General features: G+C 46.5%; 1 protein-coding gene across 1 annotated transcript in view; it reads left to right on the top strand.

Annotated features, from left to right (window-relative positions):
* Positions 1 to 9199: 9199 nt before the first annotated feature.
* The window catches only part of LOC138829816 (forkhead box protein N4-like), a 35830-nt gene continuing 28478 nt past the window's right edge, over positions 9200 to 16551 (top strand). Inside the window, exon 1 of the mRNA XM_070026341.1 lies at positions 9200 to 9250. Coding sequence (XP_069882442.1) covers positions 9200 to 9250 — 51 coding nt within the window. The remainder of the gene's footprint in view (positions 9251 to 16551) is intronic.

Genomic DNA, 16551 nt, shown 5'->3' with positions numbered 1-16551 from the left:
AGCCATCATTTGCAAAGAAGTAGACGAACATGGGGGAAAAAATCCTGCTAAGTGGAGTCCAGTCCAGAGAAACAAAGGACATGTGTTTTCTCTTGTGTAGGGGAAGTGAGATCTCATTTACAAACGTGGAAACACATACAGGGTCATATGCATATATACACAAAAGTATAAGCTACATGTCTGGTCTGTGCAGGGGAGAATTCCAACAGAGTAAATCCTTTGAACAACTAACTCACGGTGCAAAAAATGGAACACCAGGAAGCTGGAAATGGATGTGTGTGGGCAGGGGTAAGGTCAAGGGGAGGGAGGGGCGCTGGAGAGAGGAAGGGGGAGCAGAGACGGTCACAATGCTCAATGCCCATGTGTGAAAATGGAACTGGGGAAACTGAGGGGTGGTGTGGGGTTGGGGTGAGCAATGGGAAAGGTAGCATTGTTTTAGATGTGCTGTCCTCATGCCGCCATGTTGAATTGAAACCCCTTGCTTGGTACAACTACCGAAGCATAAAATTATAACTTAAAGTGAAAACAAATCGTTAAAAACAAAAACAAGCAAACAAAAGAAAAGCCAACAAAATGTCCACCAGATGTCTCCCATGCTAGCCCCAGTGGAGCCCAAATAAAGACATCCATGAGAGCTTTTGGTTCGCCCAAACCAGAACCCAAGCAAGGTGCACAGCTTGAACACAGCCAGGCTTGTTCTGTGAAGTTTGTTTCCTAGAATTTATTTGTGGAAGAAATTGGGCAATGACTCCTAGTGCCCCCCACGTTCTTGGTTTTTTCCCCTTGCCTCCTTTTGGGGTTGTTTCACACAGTCTTGTGTTCTTCTTCTTTGCCAGAAAATTGGGAGTTGGATTTATAGTTGGATGAGGGAAGAGAATAGATTGACTTCTGCAGATTAGCGGAGGTGTAATATACTCCTGGAAGGAGACAGGAGGGGTGGGGACTGTTTCAAAGACACTAGGGATTCCCTGAGCTTGTAAAAGGGAGCTTTTTCAACTCTGTCCACTCTCTGCATAGCTGGGATTATAGGCATGTACACCATGCTCAGCCTCTGTGTGTGTGTGTGTGTGTGTGTGTGTGTGTGTGTGTGTGTGTGTGTGTGTGTGTGTGTGTGTGTGTGTGTGTGTGTGTGTGTGTGTGTGTGTGTGTGTGTGTGTGTGTGTGTGTGTGTGTGTGTGTGTGTGTGTGTGTGTGTGTGTGTGTGTGTGTGTGTGTATGTGCTGGTATAGGGGCTTGAACTCAGGGCCTCAACTCTCATTGGCTTTTTGGTCAAGCTGGTTCTCTACCACTTGAGCCACAGCGCCACTTCTGGCTTTTCTGCTATTTAATTGGAGGGGAGAGTTTCATAGACTTTCCTGCTGAAGCTGGCTTTGAACTGCAATCCTCATATCTCTGTCTCCTGAATAGCTAGGATTACAGGCATGGGCTACTAGCACCCAGCTGATGCAGAGACTTCTAAAATATGAACATTATCCTGCCTTTAACATTTAATAATGTTAACTAGTCGAATAAGAAATAAGTAGCAATACTGAGTGTGGTGGTATATGCCTGTAATCCTAGCTACTCTGGAGGCAGAGATGGAAAGAATCATGATTTGAGGCCATCCAGAAGAAAAACTGGTATGACCCCCGTCTCAACCAACAAACTGAGCATGGTGCCACCCGACAGCCTGGGCACAGAACGCAATGTCTCCACTCTCCATCATGGGTGTGTTCAATGTGCACAGCTACTTTGCTCCCGACTGTGAGCAGAGCCAGGCACCAGTGGCTCCCACTTGTAATCCCAGAAACTCAAGAGGCTGAGATCTGAGGATTGTGGTTCAAAGCCAGACCAGGCAGCAAAGTCCGTGAGCCTCTTATCTCCAATGAACCAGAAAAAAAAAAAGCCAGGTGTGGAGCTGTGGCTCAAGTGGTAGAGTGCTGACTTTGAAGGGGAAAAAAAGCTCAGGGACAGTGCCCAGGCTCTGAGTTCAAGCCTCCAGTACCAGCACCAAGTACACGCACACACACACACGCACGCACGCACGCACGCACACACCACACACCACACAATTATCATTTAAATCACTAATAGGATTCCTTAAAATACGTCCACTTTTGCAAGAAATGCAAAAAATGGTATCTGTGTTTCTATATTATCTAACATAGTGACTTAAACACAGTAAACTTAGAACAATAAGAGAGCAATAAGGTGCCCAAGATAGAAGAATACAGGGTTGGGTTTTGGGGTTTTTGTTTTTTTTTTTTTTTTTTTTTTGGTTATTGTTGTTTAGTTCCTGTTCTTCCTCCTTTTTTTTTTTTTTTTTTTGCTGGTCCTGGGGCTTGAACTCAGGGCCTGAGTGCTGTCCTTGAGCTTTTTTTTGTGCTCAAGGCTACTACTCTACCACTTGAGCCTCAGCACCAATTCCAGCTTTTTCTGAGTAGCCTATTGGAGATAAGAAGTTCACAGTCTTTCCTGCCCGGGTTGGCTTTGAACCACAATCCTCAGAGCTCAGCCTCCTGAGTAGCGGGGATTACAGGCATGAGCCACGGGCACCTGACTAGAATGCAGATATTAAGGGGATGCATAAGAGGATCAGAGCCAGCACTGTCTCCTTAAGAGACAGCAGCCAAAGATATGCACGGTGTGATTACAAAATATATACAGATAGAGTCAAATATATTCAAAGAGATCTACAATACAGGGACAGAGCACCTACTTAGCAGGCTGAACACCTGGGCTCCACTTGAGATACTAGAATGTTCTATGCCTTGGGCCCAGGTGGCAGTTGCACAGATACCTGCCATATAATACAATAAGCGGCACATTTGTTTATGTGCTTGGCAGTATCACCCTACAGCAAGGAAAGGCTTTTCAAACATCTTAACTCTGCAGTGTTTCCACTTAAAGGAAGGTCTCACGGGAGCTGCCTGGTTTTTGAGCTCTTGGTTGCTTTCTATCAAATTGCCCTGGGAAGCCAAGAGGAGGAGGCAGCCCGTCTGCACTGTCCTCTGTGTAAGCGTACAGACCACGGGGCCGGGGCTTTTCAGACGCTCCCTGGCCACCAAGCCTCATGGCTGCCCACGTCTCCAGATGACAGAGGACAAATGTCTGTCTTTCTCGATATTGCAATTTCATATGATCAGTGTCATGGGGGAAAAAGCTACAGAGACAAGCAGAGAGGGAGAGGTGAACTGGAAGAAAATAGAGAAAGCAAGGAAGAGGCAGAGAGAGAGACAGACAGACACACACACAGAGGAAGAGAAGGAGAGAGAGACTGGCTACTTTCCAGCCATGGCTGTCTAATGAATCACAAAACATCATCTGAATGTTGATACCACTCCACGCTGATTCCCGAAGCACCAGAAACACCCATTAATTATGTCCTAAATAAACTACTTAGAGATCGTACCCCAAAAAAACCCAAAACCAAAACCAAACCCCTCACCATCGTGATGAGAAAGAATACACTGAATCACGAAGAAAGCCACTGAACAAGCCACTCATAGCCTCATAGTCTTCTTGATAAAACACAGAAAACTTATTTCCCCAACAAAGTTTTAACATTTGAAATCAACAGTCACCTACAGACGCACACAGATCCAGAAAAATAATTTTTTAAAAAATGTAGAGCCAAAAAGAAGGTGACCAGGCCCATTTGTGGGGTCCCTGGCTTGTCTCTTAGAAAGAGCTTCCAAGAACGTGCTAAAGGCACCCCTGGACCTGAACCGAAGTCTGGGGGAGGGGAGACCTATTTCCCATTCCTAAATCAAAAGGGGTGTGGGGCGGGGGGAGGAGAAACAGAGAAAAATCTGTGGAGTTCAAACATTCCTTTAAACTTCACCCCACTTGAAATACTAAATGTAGTTTCATGGCTGCCATTTTGAAACCCATTTGTTTGCCAAAGGCGCCCTTTTGATTCCCATTTGGGATGGAAAAGGCTTGCGGGTAACCCATTGAAACAGGGCCGGGACAAAAGCCCTTTGGCAACAATCACCGCTGGTGCTGGTGAAGGGCAACATTTTTGTGGGCAAAATAAAACATTTTAATGCGCTACAATCCATTACACATCCAGCCCTCCATTTCCTTTCAGCAATTATTCATTAGAAAACATTTAACGTCACTGTGCATTTCACACTCGGCATTCTGCTCACAAAGAAGAAGAGATGGACCATTTAGAAAGGGGGCCGGGGACCTCCCTTTCTAATCTGAGAAACTCCGAGGAGGTGGGCCCACAGCACACATCAGGCCGGCTAAATTGTGCAGTTAACCGTCAAAGGCCTCCTGCTTCGGCTGACACTCATTTCAAGATGACCAGGAACAATAGAGATTTGTTCCTAGAGGACGGTCTCCATCAGCCCCGGCCCATGAAACCGCCTGATGGTTTATTCTCTTTGCCACCTCCCTCCTGCTCGCCCTGGTCCACTCCCTCCTCCTCCACCGTTCGCCTGTTCCCCCTTTAACACAAAGAGACAGGTAAAGAATGTCATTAAAAGGGGTTCATTCAACATGTCAGCTTTTATAATACAATTGCCCGTCAGGTTCCCTTCGGAGCTAGGAGCGCTCGTCTGGGTTTAGGCTAGCGCTCCCGTCCACAGTTTAGGTTACTTAGCAAGAGGGGCAGCTCCCTGGGTTACCTCCTGGCCTCCTGTAGAAGGAGGCCGTCTCTTGGGTACAGACATTACAAGAAAGAAAGAAAGAAAGGAACCCAAAGCAAAACATATTTACTCATAGCAGAAACAGCAATGACAGCAAGGGACAGTATAGCATGTCCCAAAGACCAGTGTGGCTATTTTTTTTAAGGGTCTGCTTTTGTTTTTACTAAAAACTCACACTCAAAGCCCCCAAAGCTTTTTTTTTTTTTTTTGGTGCCAGACCTAGGGCTTGAACTCAGGGCCTGGGCACTGTCCCTAAGCTTTTGTGTTCAAAGCTAGCACTCTACCATTTGAGCCACAGCTCCACTTCTGGCTTTTTGGTGGTTCATTGGAGATAAGAGTCTCACAGACTTTCCTGGCCAAGTTGGCTTTCAATCCTGATCCTCAGATCTCAGCCTCCTAAGTACCTAGGATTATAGGTGTGAGTCACTGGCACCCGGCTCCCAAAGCTAATTTGTAGCAAGGGTTGGGAAATATTTATTGCAGGGCTATTTTTTTTTTAAAAAAAAAAGGAATAAAATGACCTTTGAAAACAGTCAGCCAGCCAAGTACCAGTGGCTCACGCCTGTAATCCTAACTAAACCAGCCTGGGAAGGAAAGTTGGTGAGATGCTTATCTTCAATTAACCAGCCAAAAGCCAGAAGCGAAGGGGGGGCTCAAGTGGTAGAATGCCAACCTTGAGTGAAAAAGCTAAGGGACAGTTGCCAGGCCTGGAGTTCAAGCCCCAGGACTAGCACAAAAGAAAAAAAAAGTTATTTTTCCTTCAGTGATTCTGGAATTTGAACTCAGTCCCTCATGCTTGCTAGGCAGGTATTCTGCTAATTGAGCCATACCTCCTTTTTGCTTTAGTTTTTTTTTGAGGTCTCACTAGCTTTTGGCTGAGACAACTCACCCTACCATCCTCGGGTCCTGCGTGATACTGCTCCTAACAAGGGAAGAGCAGAATTGCAAATATAACCCTGTCCAAATATATGTGGGAGCTGAAATACTTCTACTTTGAGATCTACTTAGCCAGGTAGGGTGGTGCATGCCTTTAATCTCAATACTTGGGAATCTGAGGCAGGAGGATCCCGAATTCCAGGATGGATGGGGATATAGCTCATGTTAAGAAATTTAAAAAAAAAAGTGGAGGGTAAGGGATCTTTAGTCTGTGGGGCTCGGCCTTCCTAGCCCCTAATAGCACAGAGCCACCATCTCATTTCGAGTTCCAGCTGGGACATCATCCTGCCAGGCCAGCCAAATGCAAACCTAAACAGATCTCTGTAGAGCCAGCTGCCGTTTCGAGATGTGAAACTTAACATCCACTCCACGAGCTGATAGCCCCATCCACCTGTCAAGGAAGCCCTTCCAGAAGGTGTAATGAATGGGGCTCCCACAGCCCCGAGCCTATTTGACACCCGTCCCTCAGAAGGCAGACAGGGTCTGCCCTAGCTAGGAGATTGACAAAAAGATCAACTCGTTTCCTCCGGCCCCTGGTCCACAAGTTTCGATGGAGGATTATCTTTTCATCTAACGACCAGAGGACTGTTGGCGTTTTTATTACCCAGCTGTAGCTCCTTAATCACCGCTGAATGAGGATAATTATGAGGATCAGCAAACAGAACATGCTTGTAAATTACCATCGGGATGAAAGAGTCTGCCTAGCAAAAACAAAACAAAACAAAACACAAGAACCACTCGGGGAGTCTTAATTGGCCCGGTGGAGGTTGGAACGTTCCATCAGAATAGCCATATTTCACCACCAGAATCCAGGCACAAGCCAACGGCAGACAAGGAACGTTAGGAAAAACAGAATGCTAGCATTGAGGTACAGGGGGAAAAAAGATCTTTGGAACTTTATAGCCTGTTGGGTTTTTTTGTCAGTCGTGGGGCTTGAACTCTGGGCCTGGGCGCTGTCCTCAGCTCTTCAGCTCAAGGCTAGCGCTCTACCACTTGAGCCACAGCGCCACTTCCGGCTTTTTTCTTTTTGCTTCTGTGGTGCTGGGGAATGGAACCCAGGGCCTCAGGCATGCAAGGCAAGCGCTCTACCACTGAGCCACCTTCCCAGCCCCTATAGCCAATTTTTTTTAAAGTAGCAGCCATCTATTCCAGCCACCTGTGGCCTCCACCCAAGTTCACGGAAGGCTCTTGTCTGAACACCTGTCCTTGAATTCGTGGAAGAGCTTCAGCCTCAATCCACATCCATTTGGGCTCATTAGGAAAATGAAATGGAAAACTTGTCAATTTATTGTGTTTAGATGATGCTTCAGTTAAAAGGGCTATGACCCATGGCCCACTTAGAGATCAGATAGTCTCAGGCCACAAAGTGTGGCTCAAGTAGCAGAACACTTGGCTCAGCAAATATGCAGTCCTGAGTTCAAATCCTGTTATTGCAAAAACCAAAAGTCACTCAAACATAGGCTGCACAAGTCTACGGTGCCTTGTGTCAAATGTCCGGGATCAGAAGGCTTTCAGGTTTGAGATATTTTCCAGATATGGGAATATTTGCATATATATAGAGAGCTATCTTAGGGAAGGGATCTGGATCTAAACAGATTTTTTTTTTTTTTTTTGGTCAGTCGTGGGGCCTGAACTCTGGGCCTGGACGCTGTCCCTCAGCTCTTCAGCTCAAGGCTAGTGCCCTACCACTTGAGCCACAGCGCCACTTCCAGCTTTTTTCTGCTTATGTGGTGCTGAGGAATCGAACCCAGGGCCTCATGCATGTGAGGCAAGCACTCTACCACTGAGCCAACTTCCCAGCCCCCTAGAAAATATTTTTATGCCCCGTACACACATGCTTGGAGGTAATCTGATGCAACATTTTTTTTGCCTGTGATCTGTGAACATGAATTCAGATGTAATTTTTTTTAATAGCATTGGAGGACCCTGAACTTGCTAGACAAGTGCTCTATCACCTGAGCCAGGAACCAACACTTTTATGATTTCATTGTTTTTTAAACAGGGTTTTTTTTTTGCCCAGCCTAGACATGATCTTATTTATACTTCTCGTGTAGCTGGGATGACAGGAGGGTGTACCCAGCTTTTTTGTGGTTGAAATGGGGTCTTTTGGCTCCAGCTGGCTCCTCTTGATCTCAGCCTCCTCCATGTAGCTAGGATTACAGCCATAAGCAACCACACCTGTCCAGATGTAGAATTTTCTCCTAGCGATCAGGCAGCTCTCAAAAAGCCTTGGATTTTCAGATTACGAATGCTCAACTATTAGTTCTCACCTTTTTATCCTATAGTAGAATTATCTGGTGAATGTTAGCAAAAGGAGTGTTGATGGTAGGCCCTGGAAGTTGCAAATTTTGCATGCATGGTAGTTTGTTCCAATGAGAGCGGTGCAGGACCCTACTTACCACTTTATGGTCCATGGACTGGCTATTCCAGCATCTTCTTGGATGCTGGTTAGGAACGTACCATGTCAGTACCTGCCCCTAAAATCAACTCTGCATTGTAGTGAGACAGAGATTCATTCATGTGCTCTTTATACTGTGCCCACTTGCTGAATGAAACCCAGTCTGGTCATACAGTGGAAATTTGAGTGTTTACTTAGGGAAGGAAGAGTCAGTAAAGTGCTAATTGCCATCCCCTAAGATGGTACAAATGTACCAAGCAGAGTAAAGATAAGTCCACCAATATGGGAGCCTCACCATGCTTTGAGTTTATTTTCCAGATAGGATTCCTCTATCTTTGTCTAGGCTGACCTCAGACTATATGATCTTCCTACCTCCAACCTTCTGAGGAGCTGGGATTATAGACATACACCACCACACCTCACCTCTAAAATGGTTTTATTTACTTTGAAGGGTACCTTCAAAGTAACTTTATTTGAAGGCATAACCTTGAACCCAGGACCTCACACATGCTAGAGGAGAGCTCTGCCATTTCAGCCCCCACTTCCAGGGAAGCAACTTCACTTGAAATACAGATCGCCATTAAGTGGCACTCTGGTATTTCTTTTCTCAGCAGATTTAAGTAATATTTGGTTGGTTTGTTAAAAAGAAAAAATAGATCATCAGCCAGGCATTGGTGGCTCATGTCTGTAATTCTTGCTACTCAGGAGGTGGAGATCCTGAGAACCATGGTTCCAAGCCGGCCTGGGCAGGAAAGTCCATGAAATTCTTATTTTCAATTAACTACCCTTCACTCCCCCATTAAAAAAAAAAAAAAGCCAGAAGTGGAGCTTTGGCTCAAATAGTAAAGTGCTAGATTTGAGCAAAAATGGGCAGGGACAGTGTCCAGGTCCTGAGTTCAAACGCCAGGACTGGTGGAGACACACACACTCATGTTTGTGCACGTGTGCGTGTGTGCACGCGCACACACACACAAATAGATCATCTACTTCTTAAAAGGCTTATTTTAAACTCTTGCATAGAGAACTTGAGAATTATTTCATAAGGAAGATGCTTACACTTATTGTTTTTTAAAAAGTCTTAATTACATTAAGAGAAATCTCCACATTTACTGTGATATGTAGGCCACATAATCGTGACAATAGGAAACGACACCCATGCCCGTGACCTCGTTGCTTTCCTGCTGCGAGACTTTGGCCCATTAAATACCCCTCCATACCAATCAGCCAGATGACTTCCGGTGCGGCCAGCTTCCTGGAGCTGAGATGTAACGTAGCCCAGGTAAGTTAAACCAGGCCCATGACCTTATCCTAGGTGTTCAAATACGGTTCGATCAAGGCCAGTGCCATTTTGAGCTCCCGGTTGCCGGGGCAGCAGCGTTGGGTGCTACAGAAATGGATAATTGACTGACAGGATCCATGGCGGGCATTGGCTAGGGTTTCCTGATAGGGCACAAGGCTACTCTGGAAGGCATTACTCTGATGGTGTACAGAAGTGGTTCTGAAACCCCTTTGGCTGTCTGGAGTCTATCCACAGATAATGTGCTCTGAGGAGACACCACCTGACTTAGTTGAAAAAAGAAAGAAAGTTGCTCTTGGAGGCACACCTAGAATGAACTCCTTGAGAAAAGCTATGGAGTTGACATTAAAGTTCTACACCTTCCATTTGCTCTAAACCTTACCAGCTTCTTCTATTACCTGGGGGTTATTGTGTTTAAAACAGAATAATACATCTGGGATGATAAAGATAAGTACAGCCAGGTGCTGGTGGCTCATGCCTGTAATCCTAGCTACTCAGGAGGCTGAGATCTGAGGATCGAGGTTCAAAGCCAGCCCAAACAGGAAAGTCCTTGAGTCTCTTATCTCTGATAAACCACCAGAAACTCACAAGTGGCACTGTAGTTCAAGTGGTAGAACACTAGCTTTAAGAAAAAAAGAGGTAAGCACCCAGGCCCCAAGTTCAAGCCTCATGACTAACGGAGGAGGAGAGGGAGGAGGAGGAGGGGGAGGAGGAGGAGGGGGAGGAGGAGGAGGGGGAGGAGGAGGAGGGGGAGGAGGAGGAGGAGGAGGAGGAGGAGCAGGAGGAGGAGGAGGAGGAGGAGGAGGAGGAGGAGGAGGAGGAGGGAAAAAGAAAAGAAAGAAAAGAACAAACATATGAACATCCAAATTGTCTTTCCTGTAAGCACAATTATTACCTGTGGTTTGATTCCACATTAGGTCGCTATTTAAGGCTCTCTAAGTGCTGTCTAGACACAATAACCACTAGACTGATGCTGTATTAAAATTAAAAATTAAGTTACAGTTTCACCACCTGGACATTCTAATGACTAAACCTTACACTAAGCTCATTTCCATGCTTCAGAAGTCACGGGCTGTGTTAATACAAAGCATTACTCTACCAACACACACACACACACACACACACACACACACACACACACACACACACACACACACACACACACACACACACACACACACACACACACACACACACACACACACACACACACACACACACACACACACACACACACACACACACACACACACACACACACACACACTGGACAGCACACTATTTATTCTAGGCCAGGTTCAAAAAACTGGCAATCCTCTAAATCAAAGTTGATTTTTGTTGCCAGGCACCAGTGGCTCACACCTGCAATCCTTGCTACTCAGGAGGCTGAGATCCAAAAGATCACAGTTCAAAGCCAGTTGGGACAGAAAACTCCGTGAGACTCTTATCTCCAATGAACCACCAGAAAAGCTAAAAGTGGAGCTCTGGCTCAAGTGGTAGAGAACTAGCCTGGAACAACAACAGAAAAAGCTCAAAGAATGCCCAGGCCTTGAGTTCAAGCCCTAGAACTCCCAACCCCACCACACCACACCCCCCAAAAAGTTGGGTTTTGTTTGCTTGTTTGAGACAGGATCTTGCTAGGTAGTCCAGGCTGGTCTTGAACCCACCATCCTCCTGCCTTTGCCACCTGGGTCATGGGGATGACATTGTAAGCTCTGGTTTTAAATGATCAAACTCTCCCCACCCCACGCCCAACAGAAGCGTTTCACCAAACAAGTTCAGAGTCTTAGCTGGGAATCCGCTCCTTCTCCAGGCTTCCTGGAGAAGAGGGGTCACCAGTGAGCCGCCTTCAAATCACAGTACCTTGGATCCCATGGTGTACGAGAGTGCAGGCTGCTAACCAGTCACTATTCCCCTTGGCTGATGATCGGGACGGACACGGACACACACACACACAGGACACTCAGCCACCAGCATCTGAGGCGATGCTAGCTCCCCAGGTAGAGCGGAGTTAATAATGTATGGGGAGAGGCAGGGCCTATTCCTTCCCTAGCTGCTCACCTGTGGCCACGCTGCCCTTCCGAGCAATAAGAACTGGAAGGAAACCTGAGCCCCCTGGAGATAAGGTTACAGCCACTGCTGATCTTTGATTAGTCCCTCCCAAGAGCTGACGATTGAAATGAAGACACCACCGCTATGCCACATGCTACAGACTACAATTCTCCACGTCTCACCTGGAGCCAGCTCTGTGGACCACTTAATGGAACCACTTTCTGGACATCGCCCTTCAACTGCAGAACTTGATGGCCAACCGCAAGCTCCGGCCATCCAGAGACTCCGGCCTTTGGCAGGCTGATTGGTTTTTTGTTTTATTGATTTCCAGATGAGAAAAAATAGTGCATCCCTCCACTCTCTCTAATGCCTGGTCACATCAGGGACTCGGGGTGCAGTTTATATTCACTCCTTCCAGCCTAGACTCTATATTTTGTGTTTATAAAGTTAGTGTGTGTGTGTGTGTCTGCCTGTACTGGGGCTTGAACTTGGGGCCCCAGTGCTGTGCCTCAAGTTACTATGATTTTGGTTTGGTGTTTTTGTCGATCATGGGGCCCGAACTCTGGGCCTGGGCACTGTCCCTCAGCTCTTCAGCTCAAGGCTAGCACTCTACCACTTGAGCCACAGCACCATTTCCAGCTTTTTCTGTTTAGGTGGTACTGAGGAATCGAACCCAGGGCCTTCTGCATGCAAGGCAAGCACTCTACCACTGAGCCACCTTCTCAGCCCCTGTACTCCAATTCTTTAAGTAATCACAGTGGCTTCAAGTGCAAATGCAAATGTATTCATGAGAAGTACTTATTTGCCCCTAAGAAATTATCTGTGAAACAATAAAAATGCTGGAAATACACCAGCCTGTGATTTTTGAAGGCCTCCTAGACACTTAGGCATTAGGCCAGAAATAACCCCCACACACAAACTTACTCCTCAGCCCTGTAATACCAATGTTTCATCCAACGTCATTTCAAGAAATAAAACCTCTGGGTAAGAGGCCCAAGAATTCTGGAATCTAATAAGCTGGGGTAAGGTCCGTGCACTTTGAGAAATTATCTGGATATTGCAAAGCCTTGGTTCTTTTTAATCCGTGAGATAGGAACAAATGATACTCTCTCTACCTCACAAGCACGTCTTAGTAGATTGAATTAAATTTTCAGTGCATGGAGTCCCACATGCACTGATAAATTCTTCCGTTAAGGAACTATTATACAGAAGGCAAGAGATCCAGAGACCTCTCACTAAGGAGCAGAAAGTACAGCATAATAGGATGAGGCGAAAACATAAGCAGTCAACACACCAGGCCAAGAGAAAGATGAGCAAAGGGCTCTCAGAGAACAAGCTTCACTGGGAGCCTCAAACTGTCACACAGGAAAGGATATGTAATATGGTTTTTGTTGTTGTTGATTTGCCAATCCTGGAGCTTGAACTCAGGGCCTGGGCACTGTCCCCGAGATTCTTTTTGCTCAAGGCTAGCCCTCTACCACTTGAGCTACACAACACCATATCTGGCTTTTCTGTGTATGTGGTACCTAGGAATCAAACCCAGGGCTTTGTGCATGCTAGGCAAGCATTCTACCACTAAGCCACATTCCCAGCCCTGCAGTATGGTTCTTAAAGAATACAGTAAGACAGCCAGGAATGTGGCTGTCTGTGGCTCATGTTTGTCATCCTATCTACTCAAGCCAGCTGAGGAAAGGAAATTCTATGAGATGTTTGTCTCCAATTAACCACCAATAATCCAGAAGTAGCGCTATGGCTCAAGTAGTAGAGCACTAGCCCTGAACACAGAAGTTCAGGGACAGCATCCTGAGGAGTTCAAGCCCCTGGATCAGGCATGCACACATATACACATGCATGCACATGCATACACACACAAATACATACATGTATAAATATATATACACACATATATGGCTTTCATAGATGTTTGATCCCAAATAATAAAAGTAATTGTCTTCTTGGATGCTTTAAACATTAGGAAATCTAGGACAACTGAAAAAATCAATAGCACAAGAGCCCAATGTGATGGTTCACACCAGTAATTCCAGCCCTTGGGAGGCCAGGGCAGGTAGATAATGAGTTCAAGGTCAGCCTGAGCTGCATTAAGTAGACTCTAACCCAACAAAGAAAAAAAGAAGTCTGTTGGTGGAGATGTTCAGGAATGGGTTTCCTACTTCTGTGGCTCCTGTATAGTTTAGCAAAATTCAGGTCCCAATAAAAAGCACAATAGCTTCTGTTTCAAGAACCAGGAAGGGTGACCTTGTTTACAATTTTAAAAATGAGCAACAAATCCAAACACACTAGACAGAAAACATCTAGGAGTTTCTTTCAACACGGGAAGTTTATCATCTGCCACGCCCCCAGCCACACTTCAATGACACTTAAAGTGAGCAATTGCCAAGCATTGTAACATGCATGGATTTTGAAAGGAAACTTACAAGACTACTACCCAGATGCTCAAAGAGACCACCCCCACCCAAATAAACATGAGTAGTCTGAATTCAATGATTCTGTTCAGTCTGACAGTCCAAGAATGGCGACACTAAATGATGGATGGGTGGGGGCGAGATGGAGGGGTGGGAAGAAAAGGGTAGAAAGTAGTGGGGTTTCTTGGAGATCCCACAATGCAATCTCACTTTGAACTTGGGAGCGAATGCTCTGCATAAAACTGGGTAGTGTTTCCTTCTCCAACCAGGGACCCCAATTAAAAATAATGAGGCCTGTCTCTAGCCGCCAGATCCAATTAGAGAGAATGAGGGCTGATGGCTCCCAATGTAGATTCATTTTTCTCTGACAGACGAATTGGGACAGGGGTCTTGGTAGGGGTCACGGGGATAGGCTAGGCCACAAACGATGGGTCTTTCCAGCTTATGACACCCTTCTGAGCCCTCTTATTAACTAAGAGGAAGTCACTATACCCTCCACACGCTGGCGTAACCCCCAAAGATGCACCCCATCATTTAAGAACCACGTGTACCCTGCCCCCCTCAGATGGACTTTGTCAACTAGACAGTGTCAGACTGTGAAAACTTCTAGATGCTGCTGGCTCACGCCTGTCAGCCTAGCTACTCAGGAGGCTGAGATCTGAGGATCGTGGTTCCAAGCCAGCCCAGGCAGGAGAGTCCATGAGACTCTTATCTCCAATGAACTATTGGGAAACTGGAAGTGGCTCAAAGTGGTAGAGCACTTACTTAGCCTTGAATGAGAAAGCTCATGGATAGTGCCCAGGCTCTGAGTTCAAGCCCCATGACAGAAGGAAGGAAGGAAGGAAGGAAGGAAGGAAGGAAGGAAGGAAGGAAGGAAGGAAGGATCAGCTAACCACCAGTCTCTCGGTGGGATTCAGATTACACCAAATTTGCCTCAAATGTTTTCTGTCCCACAAGTCCTGTGGTCTTTGCCTCTCTGCCTCTATCTCTTCAATGGCTCAGGACCAGCATCGCTGGCTGTTTCTCCAGGGCTGGGTCCCTAGCTCTGAGCCTTGGTCATGTGGTGGAATTCTAGGAAGAGGAAGCAAGGCCGACTTTCAGTCAAGGGCGTGCATCAGAGGCACCCCAGCCCAGAGCTGGCGTATTGTTGGCACACGATGTATGCAGTCGGGTTGTTTGGAAGGCAGGGGAGCATGGAGTGACGGTAGGGGATATGTACTGGCAGGTATTTAATTATTCTCAGTTGAATGTGTGCAAGGGAAAAGGTCTTTATTCTGCAGTGAAGCCAGGGACCAAAGGCAGCTCCCCATTTAGCAGCTGGGCCAACAATCTGCATTAGAGCTTGCTTCCGATCCTTTTCCAGCATGAGAAATGCTCTCTATCCAAACAATGCAAAACTCACCCCACTGCTACCATGATCAAGGTGACCCATTACCTGCCAAAGGATCTGTTTTTGCCCCTGAGGCCCAGGGAAGGAAGACAACACTACCTCAGATGCAGGCTAGAGAACTTGCCTAGGATGAGCTATCCAGAAACTATTTTAGGCTCTGCCAGCCTTAAGAGATATGGTTGCTATGGTGACCACTGTACAACTCAGAAGCAGCAGGAGATAATACAATATGAACATATGCCTGTGTGCCAATAAAACTTTACTTACAAAAAACCACCACAACAACTATTAGCCATACTGTGTTTTCTTGACCTCTGGCCTAGGGCATGCCCACTAAATAAATAAAATATTTTAGCTGGGCATTGTAATCTTCCTAGCTACTCCCAAGGTTGAGATCTGAGGATCAAAGTCTGAAGTCCACCCAGGCAGAAAAGACCCCGTGAGACCCTCATCACCAATTAATCACTCAAAAACCAGAAGCAGAGCTGTGGCTCAATATGGTAGAGCACTAGCTTTCAGTGGAAGAGCTCAGGGACAGTGCCCAGGCCCTGAGTTCAAGCCTCACAACTGACCAAATATATATACTTTACTTTTAGGCCAATACTGGGTCTTGAACTCAGGGCCTGGGTTCTTTCCTTTATCTACTTTGCTCAAGGCTGGTGCTCTACTACTTGAGCCACAGCTCCAAGTCTGGCTTTCTGCTGGATCATTGAGGATAAAGAGTCTCCTGGACGTTCTTGCTCAGGTATCAGCCTCTGGAGTAGCTAGGATTACAGGTGAGAGCCATAGGGCCCAGCAACGTTGGCAGCCTCGAAGGCTGTGGTGTCTCTCAGGAGTGGCCCAGGGCTGTGGGTTTGGGGTGAAGCGCACATGGGTGGAGTGGCTGATCTCACGTCCCATCCAGGGACACACAAGGCCCCCCGAGATCACCAATGCTGTTAGCCTCAGCACAGCGGGGTCCAGGCCACCCTACTCTCAAGTTTCTGCTCCCCTCTCCACAGGTGAGTTACTCAGACCAGCCCACAGCATGTGGCGCTGTAGTTCTTCTTCTTGTTTTAACTTTAGTTGTTTTTCAGATAGTTGTGTGTGCGTGTTGGTCTGGCTTGGCCTGGACTGAATCCTATTTCTATTCCCCACATAGCTGGGATTACAGGCATGCACCACTGTGCTCAACATTGAAAGATGGGAGAAGTCTAATTTTTTTCAGGATGGGGGGGAGGGGATGGCCTCTGGGGCTGACCTCTAACCTGGATCCTTCTGATCTCTACCTCCCTCTGAGCAGCTGGGATTACAGGTGTGCACTGCCATACCCAGCCCATTCTTTGTTGGGGGGGAGGAGTTGGTCATGGGGCTTGAACTCTGGGCTTGGGCACTGTCCCTCAGCAGTCAGCTCAAGGCTAGTGCTCTACCACTTGAGT

The sequence above is a fragment of the Dipodomys merriami genome, unplaced genomic scaffold (genome assembly GCF_024711535.1).
Source record: "Dipodomys merriami isolate MVZ:Mamm:240054 unplaced genomic scaffold, mDipMer1.0.p SCAF_177, whole genome shotgun sequence".
In the NCBI taxonomy this organism is placed as follows: domain Eukaryota; kingdom Metazoa; phylum Chordata; class Mammalia; order Rodentia; family Heteromyidae; genus Dipodomys; species Dipodomys merriami.
Note: the sequence above shows the minus strand (reverse complement) of the source record. Positions and strands in the feature narration are given on the sequence as shown.